General features: G+C 39.9%; 1 protein-coding gene across 9 annotated transcripts in view; it reads left to right on the top strand.

Annotated features, from left to right (window-relative positions):
* TRIM9 (tripartite motif containing 9) overlaps positions 1–15,324 on the top strand; it is a 122,296-nt gene that overhangs the window by 75,306 nt on the left and 31,666 nt on the right. For all 9 annotated transcript variants that reach the window (XM_069596146.1, XM_069596144.1, XM_069596149.1 and 6 more), the window contains exons 4-5: positions 11,353–11,463; positions 12,574–12,727. In XM_069596146.1, the coding sequence (XP_069452247.1) occupies positions 11,353–11,463; positions 12,574–12,727 (265 nt within the window). The remainder of the gene's footprint in view (positions 1–11,352; positions 11,464–12,573; positions 12,728–15,324) is intronic.

Here is a 15,324-nt window from a genome sequence, read left to right as displayed (position 1 = left end):
TGAACTGCAGTCACCGGAAGACTGGAAATATAGCTCACTCAGAACACGGAGGAAGTAAGTGCTCCTGGTATTTTCCATAATACCAGAGTTCCTACTGCAGAACTAACCTAGTGTGATTAATTATCTCTGAACCTAGGAATGGTGACTTGAGTATAATTCGTTACCACACAAAATAGTGCACTAAGCTTGGTGGGCTATTTTTAAAAGCTAAAAACAAGACTTTGAGGCATATACAGATGTGACCTTATATTAGGAACACTGTCTAAATGACAGTAATACTATTCTGTGGTTTAAGAAAACACTGGGAGCCAAATACCTAAATTTTCAGGATGTGATAAACTAATCAAATGTCAGAAAGCTACTGGAGGGAAAAAATGGTTTTTGAGCTTTCAAAAACTATTATTAAGTCTCAGTTAATGCCTTGGACAATATTCCCTCTATCAGCAGAGGCAGCTGGGCCCCTAGGTTTCATGTCTGAACTGTGTGTGTTGTGTCAACATCCTTCCCAGGTCTTCCTTGACTAAATAAGGCTTTAAAATATCCTCATTGTCTGTGATCCTCACAGGGACTTTGTGTCAACATTTTTAAAGTGCCATTAATAAGATCTGTGCTCTTTTCAGGAACTTTACAAATGTCGTTTTTCTTTTGATAAGCCCAAAGAAATATCTGAGAATTATTGTTATTTATGTAACATTCAGATTTGAAATAACTCCACAGTCATCTTCCAAGTGTTCTTTCTCCAATATTTTAGAATGAATTTGTGTGTTGAATAGTACTAAGTGATGGATGTCTTCTTGGTCCCTTGCAAGTCTAGATCCTCTTAAAGAAAAAAAAGTAGTTATAGTTATTCAAATACATTCTGAAAAAATCTAATCTTTAATTTCCGTGTGTGGTTGGTAAGTTAACATACCAATGACATTACTCAGTGAGAATGCTGAGAGATAATGATAAAAATGATAAAACTTACTGCTTATTAGAGCGTCTACTTTTATAGAGGGCCTCCATGTCCCAGTTGTAATTGTCTATAGAATGCTTGATTTTGAATCCAATTGGGTTTTGTTAGACTCATTATCATGATTGTCATTATTATCTTTGTTATTATTTACCATGTATTTGCTGTTTGTTCCCATTATGTTAGCAAAAAAAAAGAATTAATTATATGGGCATATTATTAATAGTACAGATTTACACTAGGGATATTATCGGCTTACTTTAGCCATTTTGTCAGCTTCATAATAGGTAAATAATCCTTTGATCAGGTTGAGAGAAAGAGAGAGAAGAGGAAGGAAGGAAAAGAAGATGGGAGGGAGGCAGGAGGAATAGAGGTAGGAGGGAAGGAAAGGTCTGCCCAAGCTCACAAAGAATTTAAAAATAATTAGGTAGGATTTGACTGTTAAAAGTCATTACTAGAAAGAAAAGCAACAAACTAAAAAGTCCACTCAATTACAATAAAACTACTGGCAAGACGTTCCATTAGCTCTTTACAGTGAAGACTTTGAAAAAATTTAGGCATACTGGAACACTTAAAATTTTTGACTGCCCTCAGCAGAACTTTTTTGGGGACCACTCTAATAATTTAACCAGAGCTATTTATTGATGATAAGCCTATCATTAATTGGGAATTCATTTGGCAAACTCCATGGTCCTCTGCTTCCCACGTGTAGAAGCAAAATCCATAGAGGGCTTGTAAGAAACAGAGTGCCCAAGTTGCCCGTGGAATCACCAGGATGCCACAGCATACACCTGGAGCTCACCATGATTCAGGGACATGCCTTTGAACACCCTTGACCCACTCTGGTAATGACAGTGAAGGGCAGTCACAGAACTTCTTTAATGTGCTTTGCCTGAGTCCATATATGAAAGACACACTTAGCTCCAGAAGGCAATTAAAGCATACTTCACAGATGATGGACTAAACCATTTCTCACATCCTACAAAACACCACCAGACTGGATGTAACACTTTTATTGTGGGACGCTGTACATGATAAATGTTCTCCTGTGTATGTGGGGCCACATCAGGATGCTTCTCTCTCCAAACGGCTTGTATTTCTTCCTTCATTAACTTCTCTGTACAAGGATACAGTATTCTATGCACTAAGAGCATGCTTTGGATATTCCACTCAATGCTTATTGTCATTCACACTTCTGAGACTGAAAGTTCACTGTTTTACTGTTAAAATCTCAAGCCTTACTGAAAGACAGGCATGTGTTTTATTTACTTAATAGGCCTAAATGATCCTTTTATGGATTAAAACTCAAAGCATCAGATTCGTCTTTGAAATGACTAGTCGCCGAGGTGGTTAAATTAATAATACTGCTACAGAAGACAGTATCAAGAGAATGGGGGAAATGTTTGCATATTTCCATAAGCCATGTGGGAGAATGGTGGTGTGTAAGAAGTTTAAAATGCTCTTCATTAAGTGTCCCTAAGTTTCAATGAATGTAATGATAATATAGGAGATAATATTTTACTCTAGGGGAAAATCAAGAGAATTATTTATTTTACTAGATGAATCTATTGGTCAAAGCACTTCACCAAAAATCACCAGTGAGTCAATTCCAAGTATCAGTTAGTCATCTTGAGACAGGACATTATGGAACACATAGAGAAAACTATCCCCACTGACCAAAGGGACCTGTGTAGAATAAATTCTTCAAGTTTGTTTCTTGAAAGTACTTATATCTTAGAAAAACAAAAAAGAATTGCATTATACTTAGAGGAAATTGTTTTAAACAGTGATGGAAATCTATATTAAGATAGAATGTCTTGAAACATTGAGAGAATGTTGGTATTTACTTAGACTAAAAATTCAACAGTGATGTCTCTCCGGACCCCACGATGAGAGAAAATACTATGAGAAAAGTATTTATTAAAAAGAAGATTTGAAGAAAAAATTTTAAAGAGCCACATGTAAGATGGACAGATGAAATTTGGATAAAATTATGAAATTCCCCTTAATTAATCTCAGTTCTAGCTGCTCTTTGTATCACCTGAGCTGAGTGATGGGAGACTGACCTGTTCAAGATGCAGTGGAAAATACAGTTGGACAGACTGAACAAAATTTCACATTTGTACTATATCAGCTGTCATGGGTTACCCTCTGCTACTAAAAAGTCTAAGCATTCAAAGAGACATACAGTCTGTTCTCAAATTCTCCTTTTCCAAATAAGTACAGTATCATATCTTGACCCCCCAAAAACGACCTTTATAAATTTGCCACTTAACAAAATAAAACTCTTCAAGTGATCAATAGGATTTGCCATCCAAAACAGATGGTGACTGCTGATAAAATTTTGAAGGCTTTCTCTGAAACTATGGACCACAGATTAATTAACTGTCCTCTAAGAGCTGGTTTAGACCTTAACACACATGAAGACTGGAAGACTATTTCCTAGTTCCTATTTCTGCTTTATTGACTATGCCAAAGCCTTTGACTGTGTGGATCACAATAAGCTGTGGAAAATTCTGAAAGAGATGGGAATACCAGACCACCTGACCTGCCTCTTGAGAAATCTGTATGCAGGTCAGGAAGCAACAGTTAGAACTGGACATGGAACAAAAGACTGATTCCAAATAGGAAAAGGAGTACATCAAGGGTGTATATTGTCACCCCGCTTATTTAACTTATATGCAGAGTACATCATGAGAAACGCTGGGCTGGAAGAAGCACAAGCTGGAAGCAAGATTGCTGGGAGAAATATCAATAACCTCAGATATGCAGATGACACCACCCTTATGGCAGAAAGTGAGGAAGAACTAAAGAGCATCTTGATGAAAGTGAAAGAGGAGAGGGGAAAAGTTGGCCTAAAGCTCAACATTCAGAAAACGAAGATCATGGCATCCGGTCCCATCACTTCATGGGAAATAGATGGGGAAACAGTGGAAACAGTGTCAGACTTTATTTTCCTGGGCTCCAAAATCACTGCCGATGGTGATTGCACCCATGAAATTAAAAGACGCTTACTCCTTGGAAGGAAAGTTACCAACCTAGACAGCATATTAAAAAACAGAGACATTACTTTGACAACAAAGGTCCATCTAGTCAAGGCTATGGTTTTTCCAGTGGTCATGTATGGATGTGAAAGTTGGACTGTGAAGAAAGCTGAGCACCGAAGAATTGATGCTTTTGAACTGTGGTGTTGGAGAAGACTCTTGAGAGTCCCTTGGACTGCAAGGAGATCCAACCAGTCCATCCTAAAGGAGACCAGTCCAGGGTGTTCATTGGAAGGACTGATGCTGAGGCTGAAACTCTAGTACTTTGGCCACCTCATGTGAAGAGTTGACTCATTGGAAAAGACCTTGATGCTGGGAAGGATTGGGGGCAGGAGGAGAAGGGGATGACAGAGGATGAGATGGCTAGATGACATCACCAACTCGATGCACATGAGTTTGGGTGAACTCCAGGAGTTGGTGATGGACAGGGAGGCCTGGCATGCTGCAATTCATGTGGTCACAAAGAGTCGGACATGACTAAGCAACTGAACTGATTCATGTCACTCCTGCAACATGTACATTTCCTTAGAAACTCCTTAAATCCAGCCAGCTGAAAACACAGTGCCAAGGGTTTCTCCAGAGCATCAGGGCCACTGCAAAGAAATAGAGAACTCAAAGAAAAAGTGACATGGCCTGACTTCCTACCAATTGTTTTTCATTAAAAAATATATAATGTAGAAGTAAATAGTACTGATAAGTAGAAATAACACAAAGTGTAGAAGGTAGCAAGTAAGAAAGCTGAATGAAGACACTCACAGAAAAAAATATTTATACTCTTAAAAGATTTAATTATCTGGCTGATTGCCATAATATGGGAAATCTTGCTAGATTAATTGAGAAACTAAAAGTTAATTATAAAATACCCAAAAATGCTACTTCTGGGAACCCCACTGTTTCATTTTTAACAGTGAATTTTATCACAGGTTACAGTGATCATAGCAAAATGTTTGATTAAAATGTTTTAAAAATGAACCAGCATGCACTATAGCAACAGTGGGAGTTGCGAGCCAAGCAGGATATTGAGTCCTTCCAAGAAGCTTGAACCATGGAATTCAGGAGCCAACAGCAAACACTCCTGAAACTCACAGACTCTTTGGCAGCACAACAATGAAGCTTCTTAAGAGTAATCAGAGCCCCCAGCACTCCCACAGCTCCTTTGGCACCAAATAAACCTTGCTTGAGAAGGAAATTTATAGAGGCAGACATAGAATTTTATGAGGCCTAAGTAATATATTTATTTCAGCACATTTTGGTCATAAAATTATCATTGAGCTGAATGTTCTGGCAAGTAAACACAGTTCAGTGTTTTTCGCCTCAAAAGGAGGCTTACTTTGGGTTGTAGTGCTCAGATCCAGCCTGTGCTTGTTATTCAGAATTTTAGTACTAGTCACTTCTATATAGTCCTAGGGCAAATGCCACTGGGAAAGGGAAAGGTGACTGCTGAGGTTTCTGCTACCTAGCAGCATTGATGCACTGGCTGCTAAAATGTAAAAACACTTTCTGGGAACAATTTAGTCAAGTGTCATATAGCAGAGATGAGTAGTATGATAGCTGTAGGTCCCCTCCATTGCATTTTTTTAAGTGCTTAACTTATGGATGTTTTCTTTTTCCCCAAGAAGCAGAAACTTAACCTTTCTTTACCTCCTGAGTTTAAAGTAAAATAATAAAACGAAAATATAAATTGAGCCCAGACCAACAGACAGTGGTGTTAGTTTGACAGAAACATACTAGATGTTCAGTTCAGTTCAGTTCAGTTCAGTCACTCAGTCGTGTCCAACTCTTTGCGACCCCATGCATCGCAGCACACCAGGCCTCCCTGTCCATCACGATCTCCCGGAGTTCACTCAGGCTCACATCCATCAAGTCCGTGATGCCATCCAGCCATCCCATTCTCAGTCGTCCCCTTCTCCTACTGCCCCCAATCCCTCCCGGCATCAGAGTCTTTTCCAATGAGTCAACTCTTCACATGAGGTGGCCAAAGTACTGGAGTTTCAACTTCAGCATCATTCCTTCCCAAGAAATCCCAGGGTTGATCTCCTTCAGAATGGACTGGTGGGATCTCCTTGCAGTCCAACGGACTCTCAAGAGTCTTCTCCAATACCACAGTTCAAAAGCATCAATTCTTCGGCGCTCAGCCTTCTTCACAATCCAACTCTCACATCCATACATGACCACAGGAAAAACCATAGCCTTGACTAGACGGACCTTAGTCGGCAATGTAATGTCCCTGCTTTTGAATATACTATCTAGGTTGGTCATAACTTTTCTTCCAAGGAGTAAGCGTCTTTTAATTTCATGGCTGCAGTCACTATCTGCGGTGATTTTGGAGCCCCCAAAAATAAAGTCTGACACTGCTTCCGCTGTTTCCCCATCTATTTCCCATGAAGTGATGGGACCGGATGCCATGATCTTCATTTTCTGAATGTTGAGCTTTAAGCCAACTTTTTCACTCTCCTCTTTCACTTTCATCAAGAGGCTTTTTAGCTCCTCTTCACTTTCTGCCATAAGGGTGGTGTCATCTGCATATCTGAGGTTATTGATATTTCTCCTGGCAATCTTGATTCCAGCTTGTGTTTCTTCCAGTCCAGCATTTCTCATGATGTACTCTGCATATAAGTTAAATAAGCAGGGTGACAATATACAGCCTTGATATACTCCTTTTCCTATTTGGAACCAGTCTTTTGTTCCATGTCCAGTTCTAACTGTTGCTTCCTGACCTGCATACAGATTTCTCAAGAAGCAGGTCAGGTAGTCTGGTATTCCCATCTCTCTCAGAATTTTTCACAGCTTATTGTGATCCACACAGTCAAAGGCTTTGGCATAGTCAATAAAGCAGAAATAGATGTTTTTCTGGAAATCTCTTACTTTTTCCATGATCCAGCAGATGGTGGCCATTTGATCTCTGGTTCCTCTGCCTTTTCTAAAACCAGCTTGAACATCAGGAAGTTCACAGTTCACGTATTGCTGAAGCCTGGCTTGGAGAATTTTGAGCATTACTTTACTAGCATGTGAGATGAGTGTAATTGTGCGGTAGTTTAAGCATTCTTTGGCATTGCGTTTTTTTGGGGATTGGAATGAAAACTGACCTTTTCCAGTCCTGTGGCCACTGCTGAGTTTTCCAAATTTGTTAGGAGAAAATAAATCAACCAGTGGACTTAAAAGTGATCTTTCCCCCTAATCAAAATCACAAAACAATCTTCACATCAAAGTTGGTTTCTTTCACCAATTCCAATAAAGAGATTTTAAATCCTACGTTTTATTTTTTTATTTTAAAAAGCAATAACAAATCATCTGTCAAAATATTAGGAGACTCCAAATAGCCAAAACAAGCTTGAAAAAGAAGGGCAGAATTGGAGTTTTCACACTTCCTGATTACAAAATGTACTACAAAGCTACAAAATACTGTACTAATATAAAGATAGACAGAAGACCACTGGAAATCGAATAAAGCCCAGAAGTAAATTCTCACATACATGGTCAAGTGATTTTTGACAAAGGTTCCAAGACCATGCAACGGGGAAAAGGTAGTTTTAGTAACAAATGACGGTGGGAAACTATCTTCATGCAAAAGAATGAAGTTGGACAGTTACCGAAAGCCATGTACAAAAAATTAACCTGAAATGAATCAAAGACTGAAAAGTAAGAACTGGAACTATAAAACTCTTAGATGAAAACATAGGGCAAATGCTTCATGACACTGGGTTTGGCAATGATTTCTTGGATATGGCATCAAAGACATAGGCAACAAAAGAAAAAGTAGACAAATTGGGACTTCATGAAAATTTGCAAATTCTTGTCAAAAGACAACAAAAACAAACAACCCAATTTCAAAATGGGAAAATGACTTGAACAGACTTTTTGCCAAATAAGATATACAATAAGTACATGAAAAGATGCTCAAGATTATGAGAAACTGTGCTGTGCTTAGTCAGTCAGCCATATCCGACTCTGCAACCCCATGGACTGCAGACCGCCAGGCTCCTCTGTCTGTGCAGATTCTCCAGGCAAGAATACTGGAATGGGTTCTCCTGCCTTCTCCAGGGGATCTTCCCAACCCAGGGATCAAACCCAGTTCTCCCACATTGCAGGCAGCTTTTTTACCTTCTGAGCCACCAGGTAAGCCCTATGAGTCATTAGGGAAATGCAAATCAAAACCACAGTGAAATACCACTTCACACCCACTAGGATGGGAAAGAAACAAAAGTCACTCAGTTGTGTCTGACTCTCTGTGACCCCATGGAATTCTCTAGGCCAGAATACTGGAGTGGGTAGCCTTTCCCTTCTCCAGGGGATCTTCCCAACCCAGGGATTGAACCCGGGTCTTCCACATTGGAGGAAGATTCTTTACCAGCTGAGCCACAAGGGAAGTCCAAGAATACTGGAGTGGGTAACCTATCCCTTCTCTAGCAGATCTTCCCAACCCAAGAATCAAACCGGGGTCTCCTACATTGCAGGTGGATTCTTTACCAACTGAGCCACGAGAGAATGGCTACTATTTGGGAAAAAAAAAAAAAACAGACTGATAAGTGTTGGTGAGAATGTAAAGAAATTGGAACCCTTGTGCATTGTTGGTGAGAATGTAAGTGATACAGCTACTGTGGAAAGTAGTATGGTGATTTCTCAAAAAAAATTAAAATAGAGTCACCATACATGTCAGTAATTCCACTTCAGGGTATATGAACCACCCCCTCCCTAAAAAAAAAAAGTGAAACAGACTCTCACCCAGATATTTGTATTCTTATGTTCATAAGTTTATTCAAAATAGCCAAAAGGCAGAAGAAACACAGATGTCCATCAGCAGATGAATGGATAAACAAAATGTAGTATACACATATAATGGAATATTATTCAGTCTCGACAAAAATGTTGACACAAGCTACAACATGAATAAACCTTGAAGACATTACATAAAAGAAATAAACTAGTCACGAAAGGACAAATACTGTGTGATTCCACGTGGATGAGGTACCTAGAGTAGTCAGGTTGACAGAGACGGAAAGTAGAATGGTGGTTGCCGGAGGCTGGGAGGAGGGGTGAATGTAGAGTTATTGTTTAATAAGTCCAGAGCTTCAGTTTGGGAAGAACAAAAAGTTTTGGAGATAGTTGGTGGTAATGGTTTATATAACAATGTGAACTTCCTTAGTGCCACAGAATTATCCAATTAAAAATAGTTAAAATGGTTTAAGGTATATGTTATATATATTTTATTACAATAAAATAATTAAGAGAAGATCAGTATTGAATGAATTAACTGTCAAAAAATTAGAAAGAACTTTGTCAAAAATAGGTTAAATGGCTGCGATCCAAAAGTCTGCAAGCAATAAATGCTGGAGAGGGTGTGGAGAAAAGGGAACCCTCCTGCACTGTTGGTGGGAATGCAAACTAGTACAGCCACTATGGAGAACAGTGTGGAGATTCCTTAAAAACTTGCAAATAGAACTACCTTATGACCCAGCAATCCCACTGCTGGGCATACACACTGAGGAAACCAGAATTGAAAGAGACACGTGTACCCCAATGTTCATCGCAGCACTGTTCATAATAGCCAGAACATGGAAACAACCTAGATGTCCATCAGCAGATAAATGGATAAGAAAGCTGTGGTACATATACACAGTGGAGTATTACTCAGCCGTTAAAAAGAATTCATTTGAATCAGTTCTGATGAGATGGATGAAACTGGAGCCTATTATACAGAGTGAAGTAAGCCAGAAAGAAAAACACCAATACAGTATACTAACACATATATATGGAATTTAGGAAGATGGCAATGACGACCCTGTATGCAAGACAGGAAAAAAGACACAGATGTGTATAACGGACTTTTGGACTCAGAGGGAGAGGGAGAGGGTGGGATGATTTGGGAGAATGGGAATTCTAACATGTATACTATCATGTAAGAATTGAATCGCCAGTCTATGTCTGACGCAGGGTGCAGCATGCTTGGGGCTGGTGCATGGGGATGACCCAGAGAGATGTTGTGGGGAGGGAGGTGGGAGGGGGGGTTCATGTTTGGGAACGCATGTAAGAATTAAAGATTTTAAAATTTAAAAAATAAAAAACTAAAAAAAAAAAGGTTAAATAAATTTAACCCACTCAATACAGTATTTTTGTAGTCAGTAACATTTTTTGATGGTGGCAACACAGAAAATGCCCATGATATGGTGTTAAATGGGAAAGAGGTGAAATTGTCACATACTGTAATTGCAACTATAACTAAATCTAGTTCAAAGGAGAAAAACTAAAAGGAAACACCAAATTCTTTAAAAATTTGCATTGGAGTAGTGAGACTATTTGCTTTTTTAAAACCTATCTTCCTGTTGTTTTTGAAACAGGATGTAATCGTCTTTCATGGAAAATAAATTTATAATCAAAACTGAACAAGGAATAAGGGAAAGTTTTTAAATAATTATTATTAAAGCCCATTTTAGTTATTACCCATAAAATCCAGAATGCTGTGGGGATTTGGGGGGTTTCTTTGAGGCTTTTGCCAAGGTGAGTAATAGGTTCCTAGAAAGCCCTTGTTCAGTTCTATGCTTCAAAACCTGCTTCAGGATTTGGGTCACTGAGCAGGGACACAGAAGACAAGCATTTCTAAAGAAAGAAATTTTTCAAGGAGTGTCATGCACTTGACACGCAAAGATAACTTCCCAGAGGCAGAACCTGCATGTTCAGAGAGATACCTCTCTAGGTCAGGCAGACTCATCACTGAGCAAATAGCCTTTAAAACTGCTTTCCCAAATGAGGCAGTGAGTGATGCTAAGTAGATTATAACTTGATTGTGTATCCGTCTTTGTCTGACTCGCTGTCATTAGCTCTTTGTCTTTCAGCAACCACTTCTAGGCTTACCCTACCACCCACTCAGGGAAAAGAGAATCAGAACAAGAGAGGATCTGGGTTCCGATGGTGATATCTGCTCTTTAGAAGGGACAGGTAGAGGGTGAGCAAAGATGGTGGGTGGCTGTGTCACAGAACAGACGCTACAGCTACACCTCCGGCCACTCAGTCATTTAACAGACCCTCCCATGACCTCCCACTTAGAGCAGCTCCCAGAGAGGGGAGTGATGGAGACCTGTGATGGAACCAAGATGTCCCTTGAGGCACCAAGGTAACCAGCTTCCCAGAGGCCCAACAGCCGTGTGCCTCTCTGATGGCTCCATTGTAACAGATCCCGCCCCGTAAGAGCCGTTATCCAATGGGTCTTCCAGCAGACGCTGCCACAGAAAATTCTCATAAATTGAGTTCCACTTCATGATGCTCTTGGATTCTGGTTTGAAGAAGTTTTCCAAAGTCCTAGTTTGCTTTCTTTTCTATGCTCTGCCGCTTTGGACCATTCTGTTGTCTCATCAATCCTAGGTGGTTCGAGATCAGATCTCTCACTGCACAGTGAAACTGCGCCAGACCACGGGTCTCATGGAGTACTGCCTGGAGGTGATTAAGGAAAATGATCCTAGTGGCTTTTTGCAGGTAAGTGTCAACTAGTTTCTGCTTCAGATTCTCAGTGTTCCGTGAGACTGACTCTATGATGTCAAGGCCAGACTCCCAACAGACCTAGCTGGGTATGGGACGTTCCACAGTGGAACCCACCTTTGTGTTGCCATATGGGTGTGGGTGCCTTTGGAACTTCACTGCTTCTCAGAAGACTCTACCATCATGGGCTACAAGACTGAAAAGGCTTTTTAAATTTGTTTTTGTTTATGTTTGATCATGAAAACATAATTCCCTCTAAGTTCCTCCAAAGCAAACTTATTACCTTGCATAAGAACTGGGTCCCTTTACTAATATCTTGGACAGTTTTGTCAGAAATGTAAGTATACACGTTTCTCCCTTTTTTACATCTCCTTCTGGCAAGTCAGTGATTTCCCAAACAGAGTGAAATTTTTTCATTGTTTGGATGTCTCATGGTTTCTTTAGTGTTGCTTTAATGACATGCTGTGATGTCAGCTAAATTTTACTTAACTTTTGATCCCAGTGATTAATGGACCTTTGATTAAGGAACATGTAGCTTCCTTTCAACTAACATTCTACCAAACTGGCCAAGAATGATGAGGGGGGTGCCCAAATATAAGAAATGAAAAAGTCCTCTACCAAAGAATGAGATCATGCATGAAGATGACATACAGGAAATCCTGTGTTACAGATGATCATATGCAACCTCTCTGAACCACTTAATAAAAGTCATTAGGTCTTAGGTCTTGACATGATACCCGTAGCTCATATCAGAAACCTATGATTGTTGGTGCTAGTGGATTTCACTAATTGCTAACATATCACTACTGAATGTTGTTGGCTTTTAACTAATCAGTCATAAATAGCATGATCATGTATCCAGATGATATAATAGAGCAACTAACAGCTTCTAGTTATATATAGTGATCCCTCTGAGTCCCAGAAGTATTCAGATTTTCACGATAAATCACAGGTTTTTCTCATCATCAGAAGCTCCTCGCTGCCTGCATAGAGACAGGAAGGATGTGGGTCCCAAGGCACTTGGTGGAGCACTCTGGGAGAGCCAAAGAGCATTTGGGTGCCCAGTGTGGGGTTGTATTTCTTAGGCTATGCTCTTTGTTTGAATAGATTTCTGACGCCCTCATAAGGAGAGTGCACCTGACTGAGGATCAGTGGGGGAAAGGCACACTCACTCCCAGGATGACCACGGACTTCGACTTGAGTCTGGATAACAGCCCTCTGCTGCAGTCCATCCACCAGCTCGACTTCGTGCAGATGAAAGGTGCGTGCCTGTGCCCCACCCAGTCAGAGCAACTCCCTGCTGGAAGCAGGGTAAAGGCAGCTTGCAGATTGCAGCAAACAAAAGGCAGCCACCAGGTTTATAAATCAGCTGAGAGGTGAGAAAGTACACACACACACACACACACACACACACACACCCCTCTGGTTAGTGTTACAAAAATCTGGACTAGCTCCCATCTTATTGTGTAATGGAAATGTATATCCTTGTAGCTGGAATGTCAGATAAATCAGATGGACTCAATGCTCGCCTTTTTGAGAGACATAAGAGATTTCACATGCTCAGCATTAGAGGAAGAAAAAGACAGAACATCACTGTACATAAATAACATCTTGTTACAGACGGTAACCCCGATATATTGATATAAATCAAGGGAGTTCAGCATTGAAACTGCTTCTACAAGGACAGAGAGAGTGGCAGACAGTTGATCGTGGATTAGCAGGAATTTGAGAGGATCAGAATTGGCTTGCCTATACTGGTCAGGAAAGTGAGAGCCTGGGTACAGAAGGAAAATGAAAGTATGTAATAAAAACTTTAACATTTTAAATTTTCTGGTCTCTAAAATTAAGAGGTATGGCAAGATCTCAAGATTTGTAGTATCTGCTGAGGGGACATACAAGTACTTAAAATTATCTTAAGGAATATAACTCTTTGAAGAAAAGGTAAAAATTCAAGCCAACCACGCAATAATATTTTTATGGCAGTGTAAGTAATATCCCATTTGAAACATATTTCTGATTTTTGAAAACCTTTTTATGGTGAAATAACTTATACATTCACAGTAAGTTGCAACAATAGTAAGGAGAGGTCCCCTATACCCTTCACCCAGTTTCCATTCATGGTTACATCTGACATAACTGTCACATAACATCAAAACCAGGAAACTGGCATCAGTACAGTGTGTGTGTATGTGTAGCTTATGCCATCACAGTGTAACCACCTCTGCAGTCCGGATACAGAACTACTCCATCAATGCTCTCCCTCGTCTGCCCCGCTAGTCCCCCATCCCCACTGATCTGGCTTCCATCTCCATGACTTTGTCATTTTCTGATCTTTTTTAAAACTAAAGTAATTGATTTGCTCTTTGCTTCTCCCAATTTAAGCATCCATGTAATAAATAACTTAGAATCCAATGGTTTAGAAGTTTTGTGTCTTAAGAAAAATCCGCATACGTCCTTTTATTAGACAGAACCATATAACCCCGAAGGTGTTAGGGGTTTATACTACACACATTCCTGTCCCGGGTAATGTACAGTACTTCTCTCATCCTCTTAATGAGGTTTTGTCCTCTTTTATCTTCAGTTTCCTCATCTTTTTGTTTAATATGTATTGCTTTGGGATAATGCCTTTATTAATTTTCAAAGTAACTAGTGTATAGATTGTAAATAAAAATGCTTTGTTGTAGTAACAAAAACATTTAGCTTTTACTGGCTGCCTACCAAATCAGACATACTCTCTCCATGGATTACAAAATGCTTTCCATGGATTAACTCATTTTATTCTCCCAATCCTAGTAGGCAGCTGAGGACATTGAGGTGCAAGAAGACTGGGTTACTTGCCTGGGCTCACTCAGCTAGTGACTGGCAGGGCCAGAATTCAAACCCATGGAGCGTGGTTCCAGAACCCACACCTACAACTTCTAGTTTGTGCTGTAAAATTAGTGCCTTACTAAGCCACTTCTTTAAGAAGTAACTGAATTCTTCTCTTAATCTTGAGAAATTAAATTTTTTGTTGTTGTTGCAGCAATGCTTTCAGGCTTTAAAAAAAATTTTTAACACCTTCATGGTAGCCTGTGGTGTGCCACCATCCCAGTAATATGCAGAGCCCCCTTCATCAGCCTCTTTTTGTCCCCAGTTCCTTCAACAAGGTAGAATCATTGAAAGGTTATGTCACAAGTAGCTCAGAGGAGAAAATGTGTCACAAAAGGGCAATGTAAGGGCTTTTGGTGAAAGAGAGAAAAAAAAAAAAGAGTCAATCCAATTAGCCTTGGCGAAGGGGCAGGAGGAGGGGTAGGTAGAGCATAGCGGCCTCAGGGCTTTCAGATGCTTTAATCAGCTGAAAGCCCTCTCCTCCCCCATCCATTCTGAGAGATGTCCATCTGCCATGGTGGAGTCCACGCCAGCTGACACAGTGGTAACAACTGTATTGGAGTAAACAGGCCCTTCCTTGGAAGTAGCAATTACAGGTTCACGTGTTGTGCATCACAGATCACACTCCTAAAGCATTATCACTTGGCCACTTAGGGCTGTACACAAGCGTAACTGTGGACATGACTGTACACACAGCAGAGAATGCCATGCATGTGAAAGGCCAAAGTGCAGAACACTCTTATAGCAAAAACTCACCTAGAATTCAAAATTATCCAAGACAGTTACGTATGAAGTTAATACAGTAGGCCACTTGGTATGAGACTGGATTGTTCCATTTTCCTTTTCTTTTTAATACTTCATGTGAATTTACTTCTGATAAGTATCCCTCTGAGGAGTTAATTTATATGTTTATGTGTGTGTGTGTTGTGTTCACTAAATTTAATTAATTCAGTAAGAGCCCAGTCCTCCTTAAAATCTGAATAATTTTTA

Source organism: Ovis canadensis, chromosome 7 (genome assembly GCF_042477335.2).
Source record: "Ovis canadensis isolate MfBH-ARS-UI-01 breed Bighorn chromosome 7, ARS-UI_OviCan_v2, whole genome shotgun sequence".
Taxonomy (NCBI): Eukaryota; Metazoa; Chordata; class Mammalia; order Artiodactyla; family Bovidae; genus Ovis; species Ovis canadensis.
This window is presented reverse-complemented; position numbering and strand designations above follow the sequence as displayed.